The sequence below is a fragment of the Hippopotamus amphibius genome, chromosome 2 (genome assembly GCF_030028045.1).
Source record: "Hippopotamus amphibius kiboko isolate mHipAmp2 chromosome 2, mHipAmp2.hap2, whole genome shotgun sequence".
In the NCBI taxonomy this organism is placed as follows: domain Eukaryota; kingdom Metazoa; phylum Chordata; class Mammalia; order Artiodactyla; family Hippopotamidae; genus Hippopotamus; species Hippopotamus amphibius.
In genome coordinates, this window is record NC_080187.1 from 207,311,508 (window position 1) to 207,337,811 (window position 26,304).

A 26,304-nucleotide genomic window follows, 5' to 3' on the forward strand; every position below is an offset into this window, starting at 1 on the left:
CTTCTGGGGCCCTCATTGGAGGATGGGTGATGCAGTGGGCTGGCTCTGAGAGGCAGCGCCTTTCTGTAGCAGGCAAGCTGTCTCCATCTCCTGCAGCCTCCAGGACCCGGGTCCTCCTCAGCCCCCATGATGAATTAGACCCACCTCTCCACTCCATTTGTCTACTTCCTGCCGGGCGCTGCCATCAGGGGTGTACCTCACCATTTGAGCTGCAGCACACCCATGCACAGGCCTGAGCTGCCCTGTCTCCTCTTCTTTCCCTCTCAGACCCAGAACTTTCTGGAATTCAAGGTTCCTTTCCTTTCCTGAGCGTCTCGCCAATCAATCCTTATCGATCCTTCAAGGCCTCAGTCTTCACCTCCTCCAGGGAGGCCTCCCTGATTTCCCAGGAAGGCACAGGGTTTAACCTTTGGGCCCCGTTTTGTGGCATGTGTGTTAACCTGGTCTTTATGACCGAGATGGAAGGGCAGCCTCTGCCTTTGCCGATTCCCAAATTTTTGCTTGTAATATCCGCCCCCACCTTCCTGTCTATTCCGCCCCTGACACCTGGCATTGTCGTAGCAGGTGCCGTAAACATTTGGTGAGCCAAATTGAATGAAATGAGCAAGTAAGTTTAGCACAAACTAACACATTTTTTTCTTCACATGAGCTTGGGTGCTGGACAGGTGGAGAAGCCTTTTGTTTTGCATGTGGAGTATGTCAAGCATATTTTAAAAAGTAGAGAAAATTAAAACAGTATATTCATCAAACATATCTTAATTTCCCCCGTTTTGGCTACAGATATGTTTATTCCAGAATAAAACGTTACACAGCTGACACCCCTCATGCATCCCTCCCCATCCCTTTCTCCTCCCTCCCTGGGGGGTAGGCTGACTTCGGTATTTATCACTGCCATGTCTGTTTTAATGCTTTTACTACATCTGAATGTATCCATAAATAACATATTCATTATTCTGCCTGTTTTAAAACTTTATATAAATGATATCACATGGTATGTATGTAGCCTTCTGCAACTTGCCTTTTTCACTCAATATGATGTATTTGAGATTCATCTGAGTAGACAGGTATAGTGGTAGTTTGTTCCTTTCAACTGGCATGGAGATCCCATTGTATGAATATATTAGAATGTATTCATTTCTCTCTTGAGGGACCTCTAGGTTACTTGCAGCTTTTCACCATTACAAACAATGGTGAAGGGATGCACACGTTGGAGAGGTTCTCTGGAGCAGAGTGTTTCAAACTGTAGGTTGTAACCCAGAAGAAAGTCATGAAATCAATACAAAGGGTCACAACTACCATTTTTACAAGTTAAATAGAAGAGATTTAAAAATATCAGTGCGCGCATGTCTATGTGCTGGGACACAATATGAAATGTATTTCTTAATCTAGGTTGTGATAGAAAAAAAATGTTTGAGAGACGTGGCATAATGGGGTTGGCTTTAGCTTTATTTAAAATTACCAAGTTGTTCCCTGAAATGGTACTGCCGATCCACACACTCACCAGCAGTATGTAAGTGTCCACATTTGCCTGTATCCTTACTAACCCTTGGTGTTATCAGAAATTGATTTCCCCCAATTTGTTGGGTATGACAAGGCAGCATCTCCTAGTTTTAATTTGCATTTCCTTGATCACCAGTGAGGTGAACATCTTTTCACATGTTTATTGCCCTTCAAAATATCCTTCTCCTGTGAAATGCACATTTATATTATTGCCACTGTTTGAATGGTTGTTCTTACTGATTTGTAGGATTAAAAAAATATTCTGACATGTACCATAATGTTCATTGCAGCACTATTTACAATAGCCAGGACATGGAAGGAACCTAAATGCCCATCAGCAGATGAATAGATAAAGATGTGGCACATATATACAATGGAATATCACTCAGCCATAAAAAGGAATGAAATGGACTTTGTAATGAGGTGGATAGACCTAGAGACTGTCATACAGAGCGAAGTAAGCCAGAAAGAGAAAAACAAATACCATATGCTAACTCATATATATGGAATCTAAAAAAATGGTACTGATGAACCCAGTGACAGGGCAAGAATAAAGATGCAGATGTAGAGAACGGACTTGAGGACACGGGGTTGGGAGGCGGCGGAGGGGAAGCTGGGACGAAGTGAGAGAGTAGCATTGATGTATATACACTACCAAATGTAAAATAGATAGCTAGTAGGAAGTTGCTGCATATCATAGGGAGATCAACTCGAGGATGGGTGATAACTTAGAGGGCCAGGATAGGGAGGGTGGGAGGGAGTCACGGGAGGGAGGGGATATGGGGATATATGTATAAATACAGCTGATTCACTTCGGTGTACCTCAAAAACGGGCACAAGAGTGTAAAGCAATTATATGCCAATAAAGAGCTTAAAAAATATTCTGGATACTAATGCTTTGTGGATTACATGTGTGGTGAATGTCTTCTCCCTGGCTATACCTTGCCTTTTCACTTCATTTTGCTAGCTCTGATATCCTGATTCACAAAGAGGCAAAAGGGAACCCATTATCAGAGATGACAACTCTAGGGTAGGGTGAAAGCTTGGGTCTTTTTGCATCTGCAGAGCTCTGAATAAAGCAGGCCCGTAATAAATGTTTGATGACCGTAATATAACTGACTAGATAATTCTATCAGATTCATCTAGCACAGTGCTGGGCTTACAACAAGAGCTCTATGGAGACTTAATGAATTGAGTTATGGCTTTGCTACACTATAAGAAAAGTCTTAGTGTCCAGGCAGAGAAATCAGAAAGAGGGCATCTTCACTGCAAAAAGAGCAATGGCTTTATGGAAGGATTTCCTGCGGATGCCTATAAAGTATGAGTTGATTTAACTCAGAATTTAACTTATGCTCAGTGTTCCAGGAAGCAAACTTGGGTCTCCAATAGGTGACCCCCAAGCATCTTGACTCCTGTCACCCCTGTGAGCTCACAATGGCACAGTGGTTCTTCATATTTTACAGATGGAACCAAAAAAAGTGAATGTCTTGTTCAGGTCAGTGAATGCAGGGGCCAGGGCAGAGCTGGATCCCACATTCCCTGACCTTCACCTGATAAAAAGGTTGGGACCCAGAGCAGTGGGTATTTTGAAGCCAGAGATCCTTAGACTCTCAAACGTAGGGGAATAAGCTGATTCATTTTGGGAAAGAATCTATTACCTAACTCAAGCCAGCTATAACTCTAAATATCTATATCTACATCTATATCTGTCTATCTATCTATCTCCCTGAGATACATAAGAAGAGATGAAGAACAAAAGTCATATTCAGCAGGACCTCTGAAGAGAAACAGAAATGACAGCTTGCATCACTCAAAGGTTCACCTGCCTGGGCTGGGAGCTCCTTGGGGCAGAGGCAGGGTCTTACTCATCTGCACACACCCAGGACCTAGAACACTGTCTGGCACACAGAGGGGGCTCAAGAAGTATCTGCTGAATGAATGGGTAGATGGATAGATGGACGAATGAATAAATGGATGCATGTGTAGATGCACAGATGGATGCAGGAATGGATGAAGGAATGAATAGATGGACAGATGGGATGATGGATAGACGAATGGACAAACTGATACATGGTTGGAGAGATGCATGAATTAGATGGATGGAAAGATGGACATTCCTCATCTGAAAGAAGCCCTAGGGGAGGGTTTGGTCTCAATAGAACCCCTCAAGTAGGCAGTCGAACCTACGAATCCTATCCTGTTGCTAAGAGCTGTTCACAAGGAAAAATGAGTGGCATTAACTGCAAGAAATAATTGCTTCTAATTGGGCTGAATTATTCTGGCCATATAGTAGACATATTTTTATAACTTTATTAATTATTCAATTTGAGGCCTATTACCCAGGCTGCCAAAATGGGCTTTCCTTATTAGAGGGTGACAGATTCCCCAGTTCTGCCACGGCCTTTGCTGCTGCAGCACTTTTGGGCAGTTGCTGCCTGCCTTGAGGCCCCACTGGTGTCTGCGGCCTGGAGGTGGGAGGGCAAGGCTGCCCCTGAGAAGCAGGCTGGGAGTCAGAGGTCCTGGGAGCCAGTAAGGACGTTTTAAGTGCTTCTCCTGGACATCCCACTGGCCATCACATCTGCCTCCCTTGCTCTGGCCAGGGAGGCAGAAGGGTATCATACGTCCAACCTGGCCTCTGCAGGCTAGGCCCTGTCCATATCCATTCACCAAGTCTTAATCATGGTGATCTCTCCCCACCCCCCATCCAATCTGCCTCCCGTGCAATGCCTAGATAGCCTGCTTCAGTTGCCTCCAATCAGGGACGTGGGAAGGAGAGCATGGCCCAGCTGGCCTGGAGGGACTAGTCCCAACCGGAGGGGCAGGTTGGAGCCTCCAGCATGCCCTCTGTTCCCTTACCAGACCTGGTCACAGGTTAGTTAGGAGAAGAAAGAGTTTAAAAATCACCCCACCAGTCCACAAAACAGACTCAGTTGATGCAAAATGAGCCTTCAGGGGCTCCCCACAGCCCGTGGACTCGTGTCCACGCTCCTCAGGCTGCTGGTGGAAGAGCACCACACCACCTGGCCTGGCCTCCGGGTGCAGCCTGGCTCCCACTCTCCACATCAGGCACCCTCTGCTTTAGCCACATCGACCTGCCCTCCATTCAGTACCCTTGCTCCTGTGGGTCTGTGCCTGGAAGGCCCTCTCTTTCTATACCAGACTACTGAAACTTCAAATCTCATTCTTCTTTGAGCTCTGGTTCTACTGTCTTCTTGGCATCTTTCTCATTTTTCCAACTAGATATGATCTGACTCCTGGCCTCACATCACAATCTTTGGGTGCGTATGCCTGGGCAACATGAAACCGTGAGAAGCTTTGGAAGATCAGGGACATGGCTTTGAATTCTCCCAACATCCAATCCAGAGCCCCTCACTCTTTCCTGGTTCAAGTGCCACTACTAGAGCATCACCTAAAAGAATGAAAACATGACAAAATGGGAGAGCAAATCCGCTGGACCCCACTCAGCACTGTGCTGAATGCCCACCGGTGCTGGCAGTGTGCAGGGCCCCAGGCTCACGGCGACAAGGAACACCTGGACCCTGCCACAGAGAGGTCTCAGGGGCTGGGGGCTGGGAGGATAGCAAACATGCAATCAAACAATAAGCATCCGGGGTGGCATGGACCACACTGGCCATACATATACAGTCAAAGCCTATGGGAATCAGGAAGCGTCACCGCAGAGGTGGCATCTGAACTGGGCTTTGAAGGCAGAAGAGCAATGGGTCAGTGGATAAAGGAAAGTTGAGAGAGGGGAAGGGGTGGGGGGATGGGGAGATGAGGCTGAAAGCTTGGCAGGCATCAGACCCAGAGGGGCCTCAAGAGCCTGGCCAAGGAGTTGGGCGCTTCCTGGCAGGCAGAGGGGAGCAAGGAAGGGACATGGCCCCGGTGTGCATTTTAGCTGCCTCCCCACCTCCTAAGTGAAGGAAGGCAGAGAGCCCTTGAAAGAAGTGTTAACCAGAGTTGTGAGTGTGGTCTCCAGAGACTGACTGCCTGGATTCATATCCTGGCTCTGCCACTTACTCGCTGTGTGCCCTTGGGCCAGGTACTTAACTTCCCTGAGCCTCGGTTTCCTCATCTGAAAGATGGAAATAGTAACAATAAATAATAACGAATAGGACAGTATGTATAGCCAGCGCTAGACAGGAGTCAGGAGAGAATCGAAGCAGGAGTACAGCCAGACCTCTCTCCCATTCAGCCTCAAAGGCCACCTCCTCCCCAGCCCCGCATTCGGACAGAAATACGCCCGAGCAAAGAGAACACACACTCAGGAGCAGCTGAGTGACCTCAGAGAATGGCTAACCCTCTCTGGACCTCGGCTTCCTCCACCGCAAGCCAGGGGTCGTAACCCCACCTCACGGGGCAGGGGGAGGATGCGATACGGTCACCATATCCACCTCCAGTGTGGTGCCCGGCACACAGCAGGTCTGGGCGGACCGGGAGGAACTCGAAGTCCTTGAGGGCAGGGCCCGCTCTCGGAGAGCAGGACCTGCCCTCAGCCGGCCCCCTGGCTCCGAACAAGATGCAGCCCCTCCCTCCCCTGCCCCGTCAGAGCTCCAGGCCGGTCCTCCAGGCTGGCGGGCGCGGGTGGGAGCAGTTCGTGATTCTCTTCCCCCAGGAACTGTGTTTCCCATGGAGACCCAGCCCACATGCCCACCCTGGAAGTGCAGGCCGTGTGCGTGTGTGTGTGTGTGTGTGTGTGTGTGTGTGTGTAGGGGGGCAGGGTGCACAGTGTACTTTTCACGTCCAAGCGGGGTCCCAGAGGGGCGGCAGCACTGCCTGCCAGTCCCGCACAATGATGCCAGCTGGGCTGTTGCCCCTCTGTTCTGCTTTTGTCACATTCTAGGCAGGTTATCCCCACCTCCCCCAGTCCTCGAGATTCACTACATGTCATTTATTTATTAATTTTGTTCTCAGAGAGCCAGATGGCCAGAGCCGAGTTGGGCAGAATGTACCCCCTCCTCCCCACGACGAGAGCCCCCTTGAACACGCGGCTCACACACAGACACCAACCTATGCAGCTTCTGGCTTTTTCAGGTGCAAAAAGGCCACGTGTGCCAGGACTTTGCCTGACCCCTGAGCCTGCTCAGATGGCACGGGTCCCATTATCTCCCCTGATCTGAGAGGCAGATGGAGCAGGGGTGAAACCCCGAACGGCTGCCCTCTCTCAAGCAGCAGGAGAAGAAGCAGCCCCCACACACCCTTCTGCCCCATGACCTGCCTCCCTTGGACCTGGAACGGGAGCTCTCAGCAGGTCTCCCCTCCTCTCCTGGTGGGCATCATCACAAGAGAACGACCCTGTCCGAGGGTAGAAGGCGGCTGGGGGGACCAGCGGCCCTCAGTCCCACGGCCTGGGTCGCCCCCAGCTGCTCCCTGCCCAGCCTCATCCTCATACTGGTCTGGTCGTGAGGGCGGGGCACCCTGGCATCTGCCCCCTCTCATTTCCCATTTCTCCTGGGAGGCACTTTTGGAAGAAACAAACTCTGGAGAGGGGGAAACAAACCTCTTCACCAGCTTCCAGAGCATAGCCAGGGCTGAGATGTTTCACAAAGAGGGAGACAGGGAGGCAGGCAACAGTCGAGGACAGGGAGACAGAGAGGCCAGCAGATCTGCCTTCTTGCTGCCCTTCCCCTGCAGCCCCCAGCCCCCCGGACTTGGGATGAGGCTGGGTTTATGTCTCCGAACCCTCTTCAAGGTCTCTTTCCGCCTCTGTCACAGGCTCCTCACAACTGAACTGGCACTCACACTTCTCACCCTCCCCCCCAGTCTGTGGAAAGAGTCACGCAGACTCAGCTCTGATGCTCACCAGCTGTGGGACCTTGGGCCATCATTTAACCTCTCTGTGCCTCCGTTTCCTCCTCTAAAATGGGACACAGCACATGCCCTGTTCCTTCCTTCCTCCCACCAAAGCCAGAGCCTTCTCTCTCCTGACTCCTCCTCCTCCCTCCTCTCTGTATTGGCGGGTCTGGCTTCTGTGCAAAGCTCCCGAGGAGGGGGGCCATGCCCTCCTCATTCCTCATCTCCCTTCGGCCCTGGACCCCCGGCAGGGTAGGCCTCTGAGCAGTGCTCAGCAAATGCACAGTAAATGGAACTCAAGGGACGGAGAACAGAGAGCCACTGGAGCCGCCAGCCCTGGCTACTGAACACTTTCTTGTTCAAAATTAGAATTCTGGGGTGAAGAGCAGCTCCTCTGACGCACAGACCTTGAAAAAGCATTTGCTGCCGCAACCGCAGTTCCCTTCTGTCGCCGTCACGGTGACTGTGCCGCAGCGTGCGCGCTGACACGGAGCCCGCCAGCCCGGGGAGGCCCACGGGCGCACCAGATGCCGGCGAGAGGCAGCGCAGGCGGTTCTGCGAGGGGCCGCGGGCTGGGCAGAGCGGCACGCGAGGAACAGCAAGGGTAATTGCTTTGTGGTGATTCATCTGAAGTTGCTTTAACCTTGACAGCCGGCTCGGTGTGGTGAGAAAACCACGAGGGAGCTGCGGCCTCCGGGTTGGCAGGGCGCCCCTCGGCGCCCCCTCCCAGATGAGGCAGCCACGGCTCCGCAGGCGCCCGCGGCTGGGGGAGGCAAGGGTGTGAGTCACTGTCCCCACTCATGGCTGTCTCCCCCCCCCCCCCACCGCTTTTTTCAGGTCCCGGAAAGAAGAGAGACTCACAGGAGGGTTACGCATGGGAGGGTGGTACGGTGGTGGGGAGAGCAGACTTCCTCCCCCAGAGGTCAGTGGCTGAAAGGTCACAAGGGACCTTGATTAGGTGAGACGATGCTGGATTTTAACTTTCCAGAAACACGGCATCGTGGGGTTTTAGACCTGAAATAGCTGTGCTGACCTTCCCATTTTACAGATGAGAACACCGAGGCTCAGAGAGAGGGAAGGACTTAGCTAGGGTCACCCAGGCAGACCCGAAGCTGGCTTCATCCCTTCAGAGGCAGCATGGGGCTGTGGGAAGAACACAAGTGCTGGGTTCTCATCCCAGAGCTGCCACTTGTTAGCTGAGTGAATACCAGAATTCACACTACTTCCCTGAGCTTTGATTTCTTCATTTGAGTAACGGAGATAACACACGTGACTCTCCAGGCTGCTGGAGATTAAACGGATCATCTATGTGAAGCATCCGTACATGGTGGAAGCAGGAATCTGTATTCACCTTCTTCCTCAGACCGTGTGGCCTCCTCTTGTTCCTCTCTGAACCTCCCTTGTAAGCACTCCTTACTCAGGCTCAGTCTCTATGCTCTCTTGCTGGGAAGGAGCCCCAAAATTTTGGCAGGGGACCCTCCCAGCAGACCAGTGTGGCTGGGTCCACTCACTCCCCCATCCGGCCTTGTCCATCTCCTTTTGGACCCTTTCACCCACCCCAGGACAAAGGCAAGAATGCCAGCCCACATCCTATACCTTTGCTTTGCCCTCACATCCTTTGCTGCCAAACTGTGATGTCTCCATGTTTGTCAGTGAGAAGTGTGCCCAGGGACCTCCGAGAACAGGACTCTCCCCATAAATGTACTTTTCAAGCCAGGCAGATGGTAGGATTGACCCCTCTGGAAATCGCTGACCTCAGTGCCCTGGCCTGACCTGGAGTCACGAGTCTGGCCTTCAGAGCTGGGCAGAAATGATCCGGGGAGATATGGAGTCTTTAGGTCATCTGCACCAGAGTCTATAGAATAATGTGGCCCATTTGCTCTGGTGTAATGAGACCCATCTGCCTCTAAGACAACTCCAGCCTTGAACTCCCAGAATAGCTGGCAAGAGACAAAAGGCATGGGAGTCAGGACACCCAGGACCGAGTTATGGCTCTGCCACTCTCTCCCTGGGTAACCTCCGGCAAGCAGGTTCCCTTCTCTGGGCCTCAGTTTTCCCATCTATAAAATGGAGGAAGTAGATCAGACAATTTCTGAGGTCCCTCCCAACTCTTGCTTCAAGGGTTTCAAGTTAAATCATGAGCTCCCTATGACCAGAAATTAGGTCCTGGGATCCAGACTACACTTCCCAGCACTCCATTCCAGGAATATGTGGACCTATGCCTTCATATATGTGAAGAGAGCTGCAGGAAAACAGAATGTCCAAGCCACAGCAATGTGGGGGTCATATGCCTCACAGCCTGGGAGGGCAGCACTGAGCACTGCGGAAAGACTCAGAGACCCTGGGACACCCAAGATGAGGTAGCGTGCGCTGGGACAGAGCTCTTATGCCATTCCAGAGCCTAGGAGCACAGGGACAGACTGTGGGGGTACCCAGTGGAAGGAAAAGTCCCCACGAATGCAGTAGGGAAAGGGCTTGAATCCCTGATCCCTCTATAAACTATATTGTAAACAGTCATCAGCCCTGAGAGATCTAATTCAGGCTACACTCTTTCTGCCTTTCCCACTGCTTCTCAATACTCACCCCTAAAATAACCCTGCCTCCAGGGATGCCTAACAGCATAGCCTCAAAAGGTCCACCAAAGGCTCCAATGATCACATTTTTGTTTAAATAAATGCCAGTTCTGCATTCAATTCTATAACAAATCTGTATTTGTTTTACTCTAAGGAGCAAAGTTTAAATCACTTCTCAGGTAACTAATGCGCCATTCCATGGTGAAAAATTTTCACTCTACAGCTTCAAGAATCATCAGCAAAAGTCTTTCTAACAGATGGTTGTGGGAAAACTTGATATCCACATACAGAAGAACTGGAGTTGGACTCCTACCTTATACCATATGCAAAAATTAACTCAAATGGATCAAAGACCTAATTGCATGAGCTAAAACTATAAGACTTTCAGACAAGAACATGGGGGAAAGACTCATGACACTGGATTTGGCAATAATTTCTTGGATATGATACCAAAGGCACTGGCAATAAGAAACAGATAAATTGGACTTCATCAAAATTTAAAACTTTTGTGCATCAAAGGACACTATTAACAGCGTGAAAAGGCAATCCATGGTATGGGAGAAAATATTTTCAAATCACATATCTGATAAGGGATTAACACCCAGAATATATAAAGAACACCTACAATACTGCAGCAACAACAAAACAACCCGGTTGAAAAAAAATGGACAGATGACTCAAATAGACATTTCTCCAAAGAAGATACACAAATGGCCACTAAAGTATATTAAAAGATACTCAACATCACCCATGATCAGGGAAAAGCAAACCAAAATCACAGTGAGCTACCACTTCACACCCATTAGGATGAGTTATAGAAAATAAAAATAGAAACTAACAAGTGTTGACAAGGATATAAAGAAATCAGAACCCTGTGCATTGCTGATGAAAATGTAAAGTGGTAGACCCTGTGGAAAACAGAACGGCGATTCCTCAAAAAATTAAACGTAGAATTACCCCATGCTCCAGCAATCCACTTCTGGCTATACATGCAAAAGAAGTGAAAGCAGGAACTTGAAGAGATGTTCGTACGCTCATGTTCATAGCAGCGTTATTCCCAATAGTCAAGGGAGAAGCCACCCAGGTGTCCACTGAATGGGTAAACAAAATGTACCAATAGTATATACATACAGTGGAATATTATTCAGCCTTAAAAAGCAAGGATGTCTGACACACGCCACAATGTGGATGAAACTTGAAGACATTATGCTAAGTGAAATAAGCCAGTCACAAAAGGACAGATGTTGTATGATCCTTCTTATATGTGGTACCTAAAGTTGTCAAATTTTTAGAGACAGAAAATACAATGGTGGTTGATTATGGCTGGGGGAAGGGGAGTGGGGAGTTAGTGTTTAATGGGTATAGATTTTCAGTTCGGGAAGATGAAAAAGCACTGGAGATGGATGATAATGATGGTTGCACAGCAATGTGAATGTCCTTAATGCCACAGAACTGTACACTTTAAAGTGTTTAAAATGGTAAATTTTATGTTATGTATATTTTCACATGCACAGACCACACACACAGATCTCTAGCAAACAGATATCGTGGTTTGAAAAGGACTGACCTAAAGAGTCCCCAGCTAGTTCAGGAGTATGAGCGTATTTCTGCACTGGTACATGTTTTATTTTAATCTGCAAGGATAGCTGAAAGCCAAGTCAGCCAGGGGTCCCACACACCATTCAAGATAAGAACACATTTGACTTGGCAGAAGCTACTCTTGGTGGTGGCCCAACTTGGTTCCTGCTGCCTTCATCACTCAGCCCTGCTCCACAGTCCTGTCGTGTGCTGAGCAGCAGGCCTGGAGAGCTGGGGAGGTGGTGGGGGGGCGGGGGGAGGGACAGTTTTAACAAATTGTAAGAGACTGTGTAGCAAAGTTTTACTCTCTCGCACCCTGTGCACCTGGATAAAACCAGTTCAGTGGAATCTAAGACGGTGGGAGACTATGGAGAAACGGGAGGGATTCTCTCCATGTCTACCCCAGACATTCTGGGGAAGACTGAGACCAAACCCAAAATGCCATTCTATAGGCCAGAACCCAAACTGCAAAGCACCATGGGAAGGGAGGCAGAGAAGCAGAGAAGCAGGACCCAAGACATATAATAATTAAATAATACAATGAAGGCTGAAATTTCCAAGTTGCTTCTTGGGTATCATTTATAAAAGTGAACAGGGCATATTTAATTTAGGAATTGGCTCATGGCCTTTTCCTTACAGCTGAAACCTCATAAATGAAATATACTGGGCCATTGCCCAGTGCAGAAATAAATGTTATGAATAATGTTTCTGTCTCAATCATTGTCAGTGCTTTAATATTCCTCATTACTTTAAAAAGCTAGATATTCAATATAGCAAAACTTTTTCTTCTTTTTATCTCCACTTGTGAGATTAGCACAATTTAATGTCACTCTGTCGTCTTTATTCAGTGTAAACTGACATTTCATCCTTTTACTCTTCATTATTATATAGGATGGAGGTTTATGACCAAGCATGCGGCCACTCCATTTCTCCACATTGGTCCATCTAATATCTTGGAATTATCCTCGATAGATGACGTGTCTACCCACCAGGCAAATCAGCATCACCTCACCTCCTTTACGGAGCAGAAAGAAATTCATCCAGGCCTTCAAGAAATTAGGCTATGGGGTTATAAGTCTGTAAAAGAATGAAAAGTTCCTCACCTCCATCCTACTACTGGATTTGTCCCCTTCATGTCTATCAAAGTCATAAATCCCTTGGCAGCCACTAAGGGCAGGGCAGGTGCAGGCAGCAAGATGATGGATCTTTATGATCCTCTCTGCCACTTTCAGGAACGTATCCTGAGAAGAAACTGGGACACGTGGGCAAAGATACATGCACAAGAAGGATCACTGCAGCATTTTTACACAGGACCACAGTCCCTTACCCACATGTCAACAACCCCAAAATCTCTAAAGAGTCCAAAATAATTTTTTTTAATTTTCCAAAATTCATTTAGAGGCAAAATCTTTGTGGAAGTGATTTGTGGTTATATATTGTCTATGTCACTAGATGTGATCAGTCCCATGTCACTTCAGAAATATTACTACCTTTCATCCCAAGGTGCAGCCCAAACCCCACTAGAGGCGTATGTCATATATGATAATAGTCAGCACATACCTTCCTAAATTCCAAAAAAAATCTAAATTTTGAAATCAACAGCCCACAAGGATCTTGGATGGTGAGTCTAGTATTGTGAAAAATCAGAAACAGCCTAAACGTCCCTCAACAAGAGACTGGGTAAATACTTGTAGCAATCCATTGAATGAAATTCTATAAGGCCATTAAAAATTTTAAGGGAGATTCATGTTTATTGACAAGGGAACGAGTGTATGACATACAGCAAGTTACAGAATAGCACATACATTTGATCTAAATATTAAAAGTTGTGTCCTGATCTAGCTCTAAGAGAAAATATGCAGAGAAATAACAGGAAGGGCAAGCACCCACATGCCAGATACTGGTTATCACTGGGTGTATGGGTTTAACTTTTTGCCTATATTTCTGGTGCAGTTTGAATTTCCTTTTTAACCTGAATGGGTATGATTTTAGAATCAGAAAAAACACCAACAAGCATGATGCTTTTGACTAGACAAAAATCCAAGCTTCCCTGCAAGGATGCCACGTGTATAGACATGCAAATGACAGATCCCATTCAGAAACCTCCAGAGGTACACATTGTGCTGACCAGGATACCCATCCCCATGGACACGGGCCCCACAAAGACCCTAAGGCACCGCAGAGCACACACAGGCAGACAGGCATCCATGACACAGCAGCAAACAGGCTCAAACTGCTTGGCATAAACCTGGTCACAATTTGTGTCCCATGGCTGATTCATCTACCTCCACAAGAATATCTCAGGGCCACATCTTTCAAGCAGATCCTTCCTTTCTCTGTGTCCAACTAGGTTTTCTCATCAAAGACCTATGTCAAGTTCAGGCTGTATTAACAGAGGCTGAGCTTCCAGAAGGAGGGAGAGCATAGTAATTAAGTGTTCAGGCTTAGGAACCTAGGTTTTCACTTGATCAACAGTTCCAGTTTCATCATTTACTAGCTGTGTGTCTTTTGAAAGTTCTTTAACCTCTGTGCTTCAACTTTCTCATCTGTAAAATGGGACTTATAATAATTCCCACATCATAGGGTTGTTGTGAAGAGTAAATGAGAAGATAAAGTGCTAGTGCTTAGTAAAATTCAATGAAGAGTACCTAGCGCTATTATTATTTTTCCATACAAGCCTTCATCTGTGGTCAGATCTAGGAATAATAGTTTAAGAAGAACAAAGGCCACAGCCAATGGAGAAAAACTAGATGGGGAAGGCAGTTCAGACCATGTCACGTGAGAAACAAAGGAGCCTGGAGAATAAAAATTGAGGGGAGGGAAGTGATCCCTGTCTTCTAATACCTGACGGGCTGACCCACGGAAGGGGACTCTGGTTTCTTCTATGCAGTCTCAATGGTCATCTTAGAGCAGTTGCTAATAGCCATCTTCCCACATACAGTCTGTGGCCTTGTCCACTGAGCTCCTTGGGAGAAAGTCCAGATACAGCAAGGAGATCCATCGCCCTGTCCTGGCCTTTATCGTGGGTGAGAACTAGACACTAGAGACAGATTTCCACTTAATAGAAGGGAAAACTTATCAATAGTCAAAATGTGCTTCCACAGGGGGCAGTGAGCTCCTTGTTAACGGAGGGATTCAAGCAGAGGTTGGAAAGCTCTCGGCAAGGCCTCTAAATATTCAGTGCTCTGAATGATTTTGAGAATGAGAGTCTATGAATTCCCTTCATTCAATGCTGCCATCTCTCAAAAGAGGGCTGGAACTCATCTTTCAGGACTCTCTGTGGGTTTAGTAGTACGTGCCCTTGAGCAGATGCGGAGCTGGTGACTCTTCAATCCATGGGGGTGGAGTTTTTGAGGAAACAGATTCTGGGTTGCTCAGCACCGAGTCTGATGACTGAATTGGGAGTGGAAATTGGGCAGCCCGGTTTTATACTGTAAAGTAACAAGGCTACAGGCTTGGTAAACACACTCCAGGGGCAAGATTTACTCTTAACTGCCTAGTTCCTTCTGATCAAGGGCTGCCTCCCTTCCATTTCTTTCACTAGACCAGAAGGAAACCCTGAGAGACAGACTCTGTCTGAAAAACCCTCCAGGCCCCTCCACCACCACAGTCCAGAAGCAGTGAGCACCAAACACACTTGCACTGGTTGGTGATTTACATGTAATTCGGCCCCTGGTTGGTGATTTACATGTACTCAGGCTGTATTTCAATCTCCAACAAACCACCCTTGACAACAGCAAGCAGACCTGTCCCAGCAGGGTTCACCGAATCCACGTTAGATAGTTCTTCATCAAAGATTCATTACAGGCAGAGTTACACAAAACAAAACACAGACAAGGAGGGAAAAGCTCTCAAACATTTCAGCCAGCGTGTTTCCTGGAGTTCACAGAAAGACTTGAACACGTTCCTTTAACTCACATGTTCCTCAGGTGTACTTTTCATTGTCTGGAGGAGTCCCTGCCCTGTTTCTCAGCATGACTTACCTCAAAGCAGAGAAACAGGTAGAAAGAGGAGGCTACCACAGTCACTGGAGGTCCCAACACATTGAAGAGAGTCTCTGGAGGACCCCAAACAGCTCCTGGGCTCCCCAAGCCTAGATAACCACCCAGGCCCAAACAAAACCACATTCAACAGTTTGCTTTGGCTGGTATGTTTCCATGTACTGGGGGTAGATAGAGAGGCTCCAGTCAAGGCCTTTGGAAAAAAAGGAAAATAACTAGATGTTTCCGTCCCAGCAGAGAAAAGGGCAAGAGCATCACATTGGGCCAATGTGGACCCACCATTCCTTCTCCATGTTGTCATGACCACCGTAGTCACTCTGGGACAGGGAACAGCGAGATGCCTCCCAAAGATGGGTCAATGATGGGAGTTAGATCCCTCCTGGATCAGTTTAGCCATGTTACCTCCTCGAGTCGCACACAAAAAGACACTCTATCCCAGCTCAAAGCAGAAAGAAAATTGGGCTTCAGCACTAATCGAGGACTCTTTGGAAATCAAGTAAGACCATGACGTCAACCAACCATCGACTGCAAAATGTGCCACTGGAAAGAGGGTCATCTGTGAGTATATAGGGGACATGAACCAAAGGGGAAGGATTTGCCTTCAGTTGGGCTCTTGGCAGAGAATTCCCTGAGCAGCTGCCAGCGTACCCCACCTACTCGGCAGCCAGCCCCGCAGTAGAGATGATGCCCGTGCTGCCATGGGTCACTCGGTCAGTCCCAAGAGCATCTGCCTCACTCGTGCTCACCAGAGAGCCTTCCCCAGGGAATGTGAACAGTCTACCCAGAGAGATGTAAGAACACAGTGACCAGCCCCTACAGGCATCCCATTCTCCTACCTTTGGAGACACAGAGGCATCCCAGTGCCCACCAGTCTCATAAATCAGTCCCCTGAGCCTCTGTGAGCACCCACTGAGCCTTGGACCAGCAAAGCAGACCTCCTGAGTCTGCACCCTTGGGTGGCATCTCAATTTCACTTCAAGCCTCAAAGCCCTTATCCAGAGATGTTTCATCAAAAGTCAGAGTCATACAGATGACCCCACAGTTTTCCATACACACAACACACCATCCCCCTCAAGGCCCCCACAAACCATGACCCCCATGCCCTGGAGCCCTCCATCCCAAGTACCATCAGGTACGTATGCTTCCTCCCCGATGCCCACACTCACCTAGGCAGCCCAAGCCCGGGACAAAGAATTCAGCAACTGCACAGCACGGCCCCTCCCCAGCCAGAGCCATGACCCTGCCCAACCCCCAGAGACCCCAGACTCACCGCTGGAGCAGTCAGGCCCTCCCCAGCCGGGCTCACAGTGGCAGGTGTCCGGGGAAACACAGCGGCCGTGCACACACTCCTCCGTACACAGGGCTGCAGGGGGTCAGAAGAGAGGGAGAAAGAACAGGAACAGAGAGTGAAAACCAACCATCTGGTCAAGGAGCATAATCCACTTTGTAAAGACTCCCTGGGGCCCAGGGATGCTCAGAACGCATCCCTGGCTTTGGGGTAAATCAAGCTGCTCCTGACCCGACTTGTTTAATTAACTCTGAAAAGGATTCAACAAGGGTGTGCGTCATTCCAGGCTTGTTTCCTAAAATGAAACCCAAGCCCGCGAAATGGCAGCCTTGGTGACTTTTCAAGAATACTTCTCCAAGGCTGAACCCTTGGAGCTGTTCCACAAAGCTCAATCCCTACATCCCCACTCCTACTCTCTTTCCCCATCAGCTCAGAAAATGACCCATTTTTCGGTTTCCCCAATTTCTTTCTGCAAAGGCCCCTGGATTTATCAGGTTGCTTGAAAAGAATCTGCTCCTCTCATGTTTTCCCCACCTTTCTGCCCTCCTCCCCAAATGTCCCTATTTTGGGGCTCTCAAATGTCAGCAAGTGTGCAAAGTACACAAATGCTGAGGAAAAAGCAACAGCTAATTATAAGAAAGTAATTAAGAGAGACAGCCACGATGATGATAATTGCAATTAGAAAGTGCCTGGCAATTTCTTATCACGCAGTCAAATGCTACAGCCTCCTGACTTGGGAGGCAACGGCAGCAAAGTTTCCTTCAACTACCCTAGCGCTGAGAAGGCTTATTGGCAGCAGTTTGAGGAAGGGAGATTATTTCTCTCTCCCTTTGACGTCCACCTTTTCTCAAAGTCATCCATTGCTCTTGAGAGATCTGCCCCACCATCAAGTCCATCAGTGAGGGATTACAGAAACCCCCTTTGCCACCCCTGCCAATTTTGTGAGCTTGGAAATCAGCAGCTACCATCAACCCTACCAATTTCTCAGAAAGGATCTAAATGAAGCGTTTTTTTTTTTCTGATAAGCGACTAGAGACCTGCTCTCTGCCTGGAACTGGCCTGGGCTGGGGGAACGGATGGCCCCCGATGCTAAGCTTGGAGGAGTTGTCACAGGCTTCCAAACACCCACCCTGCTTCCATGTCCACTGCTTGGCCGAATACCCAGCAAGAGGGTGCTGTTAGGTTAAACAACAGAGTTCATTTTATGATGGCAGTCGGGTCCCAAATATAAACACCGACCCTGAGGCTGTTGCCTTAGCTGTGCCTAGGCCTCCTGGCAAGGCAGACCCCAAAGAGCCATTTCAGATGCCCCACTGGTTAGTGGTCTGCAGGCAGCCCATCCTCTGCAAGCCTGGGATGTGGTATGTCTTGGGGGAGCCCTGGCCCCTTTTGTACAAGTGGATTTGGGGCAGAGTTCTGGTTTGTGCTTAAGACTTCAAAAGCCCCTTGCTTGGAGCCCTAGGCAGTGGCTGGGACCTACCAGCTATTCCACTTCTTACTGGGAACCAGGCTGAACCCTGACTCCAGTGACCACCTCCACTTAAAGCCACTATGAGCTGCTCACCCAGTTGCTAGTAAGACCCGCAGCTGGTCATCCCTGCGGCCTGGCTTCCCCTGCTCCCACTAGACTTTCTAAATAAGCTCAAATGGGTCAATGTCCCCAGTGTACACTGGACACTAAGTATCCATCCCCTGACTCCCCAGCCCAGCTCTGGCCTCAGCTGCATCCTCTTTCTTTGGGCTAAGTTCCCAGTAGGCTCCACAGCTGGGCCCGTCCACCTTCCAGCAGACCCTCCCATCAGCTTGTCAGGTGAGCTCAGACACCTCCAGCTACTTTCTGACTGCAGAGAGCAGCGCCTTGACCCCTGGGGGTTCTGCTGGGGGCGGCGAGGACAGGCAGTGAACCCGGAACCTGCCGTATGTAAGGTCTGGAAGGCATCTCACAGAAAATCATGTCCAACTTCTTCATTTTATACCTGGAGGAACTGAGGCCTGAGTGTTTGGGATCCTGTGAACAGTGTGTGGCCTCCGGCCAGGGAGGAAGAAGCTGAAGGAGGAGGCTCTTGGAGACAGAGGCCTCTGAAGGCTGAGGGAGGTGAGAGGAGCCCAAGACCATGGGGCCTTTATGCCTTGCCCAGGCTGGATGTCCTCTTCTGCCCAGAAGACTCAAACCAGAGGAGCAGTGTCAACATGCCCTCTGCAGGCATGGGTGCCCTGCAGGCTGGGGCTGGGCAGGGGAGAAAGGATGAAGACCACCCAGTGCCCTGCCGACTCTCACCTCTCTGGATCTCTGCCCCTAGAGACCTAACTCCTGGCCTATGTCCTGCACCCTCTCCCTACCAGCTAGGGAGGCGCATTCAGGGGCTCTGAGCAAGCTCCACACTCCCCCTTCCCTTGGCCTCTCCCCACGGCCCCAGGGACCCTAGGACGGTCTGTTGAGCACCTTCCCCAGCTCAACCCTGTATCTAGCACCCAGGCTCCTGGTGACCCTACATGCGGAGTCCCTGGGCCTGACTCCAGGGATGCGTTTGCTGTCCCCATGGTCCCTCCAGACCTCGTTGTCCCTCTCCCCTCATCACCCTGGTACTCTGCCTGGGCTGTCTGCCTGTCCAAACCTGAGCCCATCCATATTTCACAGGTGTTGTTTAGACAGTGTTGTTTGAAGCATGAAATATTGATAGCAAATATCGGAGGCTCAGATGACTGTATTTGGCAACTGGGACACTGTGTTTGTGTACCTGGTGGGAAGGGGACAGGACAGGGGTGCTGCGAGCCAAGTCTCCCGAGGAGGAATGGAGGTGAGGTCCATGATGCTGCCTGGGGCAGGGGCAGCTGACTCCTACCCCAGGCTCTGCTGGAGCCCGGGGTGAGCAGCCCCTCCAGAGAGGGCTGGGGTTTACACAGCAGCCACGCCTAGAGTGTGCGGGTCCTAAGTTCTTTCTGACCTCAGTGCCTCGAGCCAGCTGACCCCATAGGAGGGGCTGAGCTGGGGTTCTGCCACCCTGGCCTTCCCCTTCTCAGGCTCCTGTAACTTGAAACAGGGGCAATTTGTCTAAACCCTCTTCCCTCTGCTGCACCCCCGTGGGCGGTCGCGGGCAGGGCATCCGAGGCTGGCTCTGCCTGCGGGCCAGGCCCTCTCCCGGGCCCTACTGAGAAATCTGAACCTCTGCCGTTTCAGCTTCCCCCACCCACCATGCTGCCTCGGTCCTGCTTCTAATCTGCCGTGTGCGGGTGAGAGAGGCACACTTAGCGAGAAGCAGCACGGCTCGTGGTTAAGAGCACAGACAGCACCCAGAGAGCTGGGGCTGGACCCAGCGATGCCACTTAGCAGCTCCAGACTTCAGGCAGGTTACCGCCCTCTCTGTGTCAGTCCCCATCTGTTCCATGGGGGATGGTGACAGGATGGGCCTCAGGCTGTGTGCGAAGATGAGTTGACAAAGTACCCAGAGCGGAGCCTGGGGGACAGTCAATACTGAGTATCTTGCTATTGTTATTAGTAGGGTGTCCTCAGACCCGAGGCAGGGTCCAGGGGATGCACGAGCTTCCTTTCCCTCCACACACAGGCCATCTCTCTCACTCCCACCCCTTCACTGACGTCGTAGACACATGGGGTGGGCTGTAGGGACCTGGTTGGGGGCGGTACACCGGAGGGCGGCCCCATCTCCACCCCGGTGGAGTGGCCAGGATGGTAGAGAATGTGACAACCTATATTTAAACTCCCTATCTGCCATGTGCAGTTACAATTATAGGACAATAAGCAAATGATGTAACCTTCTGTGCCTCGGTTTCTTCATCTGTAAAATGGGGACGATAATAGTCGCTACCTCATGGGCTATTGCAGAGATTTAATGCAGTAATACATATTGAGTGCTTAGACCCGTGCCTGGCCCACAGTAAGTGCCCAATAAGCAGGAGCTATTATTAATCCCCCCCCCCCCATTCTAACACGCACATCCACCCCCACATACACGCGCGGGCGCTGTAGGGTCTAGACTCCGTGTCTAAGACAGCTGACAGCAGCTACCATTTAGCACTGCTTCCTCTGTGCTACCAGTTTCTGAGCACCTACCATGTGCCAGGCCTCAGGGCTTTCACACACGCTACCTTAACCCGTCATAAGCCGTCCCAGCACACCTTGAGGGACTTACCTTCGTCAGTATCTGTCTCTCCTTTGTGGATCTCCAGTCCCTGGAGGACAGAGGTCACTTCCTATTTGGCCCTTTAAAGCCCTTATGCTGCCTGGTACACAGTAGGCAGTACTCAGTGTCTGTGGGTCCCAAGGAGAGAGCCACCTGCCCCAGGAGAGGGCATCAAACCATGTGCGGGGAGGGCATGGTTGTCTTCAGCTTCAGAGCTCAGTCACAGGCAAGTCGCCACATCTCTAGACCCTGCGCCTTAGCTCAGGCTACTTCTGGGTCTGTGGGACGAGGGTGATGGGCGGTCTCGGGGGATGGTGGTGAGGGCTGTAGAACAAGCCCAGCCGTGGGTGTGAGGAGACCCGGGTTTGCATCTGCCAGCTTCCTTCACAGTGATGTCAAGCAACTCACTTTCCTCTCCAGGCCCTGCAACTTCACCTGGAACTCAGATTAGACTAGATGAGGCCTAAAACCCCATTCAGCTAAGAATCACCAGGAGCTGTCCTCTTCCCACCTCTTCCAGGAAAGGCCTGGACTGCTGCCAGCACCCCAGTCCCACTTCCTGGTCCCCAAGCCCCATCTCCTCCTGTGGCCTGGTAAACCTCTACTCTAGACCTCACAGGGATCCCTGGTTTCTGTCCTCCATTCCTTTGGAAAAGGCACTGGATTAAGAGCCAGGAGAGCCGAGTGTGAGTTCAGGCTCTGGGCTACCTGACACATGAGCCTGGGCAGGTGGCTTCCCCCTCCTCTCGTCTATAATACAAGGGCATTAGAGCACATCACCCTTAAAGACTCCTTCTACTGTTGACACCCCCTTGATGCTTCAAGGGCTGCTCTGGCTCCACCATGTCACAGCAGCTGGAAGCTTGAAACACGTCTCCTGGGCTCCCCAGCCCTGGGTCATCTGGGTCAGCAAGGCCAGACACAGCCTCCATCACCAGCTCCACCAAGAAGCTCGGAGGGCTGCAGCCACTCCAGTCTGCACATTTATGGAAGGTGAAATATTTTCCCACCAGAACCTTGCTACCCACACAAGGTTCCTCCTGACTGGCCCTGCCACTTCCCCACTTAGCATGGGTTTATCTGGTCTCCCCTAGAGACTGTGAGCTCCTTGGGGCTAAATCCAGAGTCTTAAATCCCTGGATCTCCCCATGAGCCATGCCTTATAGATACTCCATGTGTGGCTAGTGGTGACCCTTCTGAATACCTGTGCTTTGCAAGAGACGTCGACAAGCCCAGGAAGAAAGATTAAGACACAAAGCATCATGGACATGTGGCCTGTGAGGGTCGTGTGAAGGTTGGGACTTGGTGAGGTAGGATTTTAGCCTGGAGAAGGAAGTACTGGGTGGGAGGCAGGTCAAAGTCAGCTGCCAGGCTGCCAGGCTGCCAAAGACAAGTAGGAGCCACTGTCTCTCAGCCAGAATAGAGACTCAGGGGCGCACGTGACAAACGGGCAGATCTCAGCCTAACTCAAGGCAACTTTCTACCACTTGAATGCTTCAGCAATTCAGAGGGCTCTTTCTATAGGTAGGGAGCAAGCCATCCCTGGGAACACTCCGGCAGAGCACAGAGGACCTACAGATGCTGAAGGGCAGGGTTTGGCAGGCAATCTACGACTCTTGGGCCAAATCCCGCTGCTGCCTATTTCTATAAATGAAGTTTTGTTGGTGCACAGCCAAGCCCACTCATTTACATACTGCCCAAGGCTGCTTTTGCACCGCAAGGTCAGAGTTGAGTCCTCGCCACAGACACTCATGGTCAGCAAAGCCTAAACTATTTACTATCTGATTGCGTAGTAGGGGAGGGAGCCCTCCTGCTCTAGAGGATTCCTGATTTGGTGGAAAATTGGACTGTGGGACTTTTAAGGTCCCTTCTGCCCTTCTATACTTCTATCATTCACTCACTCCCTGGTATGACCAGATGATAAAACAAAGCCCAAAATGTGCGTAGGAAACATCCAATGATGCCCTGCCTCCTTTCTCAAATGGTCCTCTGGGTCCACCTGAAGGAGCAAGAGGCTGGAAAGCCTAAACTTCAGCAGCCAAAATGCCCACTTGGCCCTTAATTTCAGTCCTCTTTCCTCCTGGGGGGACAAGGGGGCTTCATGACCCCTTGTGTTGCAATGATGGTCTTGCTCGGGTGGACACTGGTCACTGTGGTGAGTGAAAGAGGCCAAATATCTTGGCTGGGTACTGACTAGCTGTTGTCCTGTGTCATCTTTGAGGCAGGTATTATTACTACTTCATTTACAGCTGGGAAACCTAAATCACAGAAAGGACTAAGCAACTGGTACAAATGCCTATGGCTACCCAGAGACCGAGCTAGATCTCTGCTTCCCAACCCTGTTTTCATGATCACACCTCCCACACCTTCCACACCTTGCAAGCCACTGAGGACACTCCTATGAAACTCTAATACCACAGATATGCTTACTGTATATCTGTGTATGTACTGTATATATATCTGTGCTTTATACATAAACAGACTGAGAATCAATTTTTACCCCTTGAGAATGCATGTGCTGGACAGTCTCCATCTGTCCCTCCACATCACTCCCCACCCTTCTCCACCCTCCTCTGTATCCTAAGAGTAGACCTCTATGGACTGCATTAATGGGCCTCCTTGCCTCTGGCTTCTGGATGAGTTCAGGCCATGGGAAATAGAGGAGCTGGGCAGAAGGCGAGGCTGGGCCATGGGCAGGTGCTAGTGGTGGTCCCCTCCCCTACAGCTCAAGGTCCCGAGGGGCTTCCTCCAGCCCAGGGATGGAGTGGCTCTCCACAGTTGCTAGCCCTAAATGCTGCACCATCTCTTGTAGTTTCCATTATCCCTTCTCAAGCCTTTATAAATAATTGTTTTAAATTGTTTTAAATCCCCCTCAGTTAACATGCCATTCATTTCTCACCAGGGCCCTAGCTGATCCAGTGGTCAAGACAAGCTTTGAACCCACATCCGTGAGATCCTAGAAGATCTGCTCTTAACCACATGCTCCACCACCACCTGGACCACAGGTTGAGATAAGTAAGTACTAACGCTAGATGTCACCAACTTATCAAGTCCCCTCCCTAACTCTGGGTCTCAGTTTCTCTGTCTGTGAACTGAAGGGGTTGAATGACATGATTCAAATGTTTCTTCCAGCTCTGGGAGTCTAGGGCTTGGCTTTTTGGCTCACTGATCCAAGCTAAATTTGAGAGGATTCCATCCCACAAATGCAGGCACAAAGCTCGGCATGGGAACAAATGTGTTTCGAGGTACAAATGCAAGGCCAGAGCATCAGTCCTGGGCTGGGGTGGTATAAAGCAGCCCAGGACCCAGTAGGGGCATCTTGGCATTGAGTCAAAGGGTCTAGGTCAGACTTGGGAACTCCTCTGCAAACAAACCACTGAGCCAACACTGGCCCTTCCCTGACCAAGGAGTCTGGTCTGCTGTCCCTCACTCATGGTGAGCCCTCTGAATCAATCCTCAATCCTATTAGCATTCCACTCAAGAAGACCCACAAGTCCCTGAGGTGTTCATGGTAATATATTTTTGCCCGGTGGTTTGCAAATGCTCTTACTAGTTCATGGAACTATAAAAATTACTTACATGAAAAGGTCAAGATAAATAAAGACAACTTCCATGCTCCCTGGCCAGCTAGTTTGATACCCAGCTAGGACAAAAGAAGGCTTGGGAAAGGAGGTGGTAGCCTCCCAGATTTCTACAGCACATGGCTTCTGGAGCTTTCCACAAACCCAGTTTCCGCACTGCTCCAAGGCACATTGATCAGCCCTCCATTCGCATTCTTGGCTGGAGCCTCAGATCAGGCTGTCATTTGATTCTGCTTGGAAATGACCTACATCCAAACGGGCCCAGGTGCCAATTCCAAAGTGACACACTTAGCATGAGTGATTCTGCCATGGCCAAGGTCACATAGCATGTGGGGGTGGGTGGGTATATGTGTGTCTGTGTCGGGGAATCACCAGCGGAAGTTCTAAAACAATTCATCAGATCTGTATCATTCATTCCTTCATAGTTACCAACCCTGCATCCCTTCCACAGCCAGGAAGAGCCAAAACAGCTGGTTGGCACATCTAGAGTTGGCTTTTAATTGCTGTGGTCACACCTGGCTCTGAGACACGAATAGTCAATCTCTTTAAAAAAGAAGCATTTCACCTGCAGGACTGATAGGATGGAAGGACGTGAAGGGCCAAACGCTCTCCTGGTCTGGGGCCAGCGGGTCCCCCTTCTTCCAAATGGGGGTCCTAGGGACGCTCACACAGGGCTCTTGGATAGGTAACCAGGGGTGTGCCACCCCCACCCAACCTGCCAAGCTGGCCCATAGCCACTCATCTTAACTCAGTGGTGCCCTGGCTGAGTTTTAGTCTTTGGCACTCTAGCATCATCTGAAAGCCCGGGTCCCTGCTCTGCATTTATTAGCTGTGTGTCCTTGAACTGCATGTTTTGTCCTCAGTTTCCTCCTCTATAAAATGGCTGTGGACTTAGGGTTAATTCATGCACAGTGCCTAGAACCAGAGGTGAGTTATAATTGTTGCTGGTTGTTTATTTTTGTTTTTAATGCTATTGTTATTAAGATTCCTCTTCCCAGGACTGGCCAGGGCAGCTGGGCTGCATGGCCCCGCAGCATCCTGGGGCTCATTTATGGCTCGAATGATGATAGAATGGCCTGACTTCAACCTAATGATTCCCCTTTCACTGAGGCAGGGAGGGGAGCGCCGTAGCACTAGGAATACTAGAGGTGCAGAGACTGAGGGCACGGAGGGAGGAGACACAGTCCAGGTTCAGCTCCCTGGTGAATTATAGTCTACCCAGGGGAGCACCATCCACACCCCTTTCCTCTTCTGAGAAGGGGAGCATGGAACAAAAGGAGGCCCCAGGCTGCCAGGCCCTTTCTCTCAAGGAAGACCAGTGGTTGTGCTTCTGGGGGGAAGTGTGAACGTGGGGGTGGCACCTGCAGCCCTGCAGCCTCTGCCTATTCATGCAAATACCCACCCACACATGTACAGTTCCCCTGCCATGTGCTGGGCTCCCTCCCTGGGCAGGGCTTATGCAGAGGAGTCCAAAGAGCAGAACTGGCCAGACCTTGCCCTGCCCTTGGGACTCCCAGGCAGTGTATACTCCTCCTACCTGCTCTTGACCCCTTCCCCCCACCCCAAAAGCCCCTCTGGCTCTTAGGAGCCCAGGGCACTGCCTCAGAGAGATGTGCACAGAGGGACGAGGGCCACGCTCTGATTTCCACAGGCTAGGATTGTGAGGTGATCCGAGAATGGACCAGGAGCCAGGCTGTCTAGATTAAGTTTTGGTTCTGCTACTTCCTAGTTGTGTGACCCCGGGCAAGTTACTTTGCTTCCCTGGACCTCAGTTTTCTCATCTTTAAAATGGGGACAGTGGTCCTCTCCCACATGAGCTGATTGCAAAGTTAAATCATCAAGACATGTCAA

The 26,304-nt window shown here is 50.0% G+C and overlaps 1 protein-coding gene across 1 annotated transcript in view; it reads right to left on the bottom strand.

Annotated features, from left to right (window-relative positions):
- Positions 1-26,304, bottom strand: part of MEGF11 (multiple EGF like domains 11) — a 353,514-nt gene that overhangs the window by 167,510 nt on the left and 159,700 nt on the right. Inside the window, exon 5 of the mRNA XM_057721978.1 lies at positions 16,716-16,808. Coding sequence (XP_057577961.1) covers positions 16,716-16,808 — 93 coding nt within the window. The remainder of the gene's footprint in view (positions 1-16,715; positions 16,809-26,304) is intronic.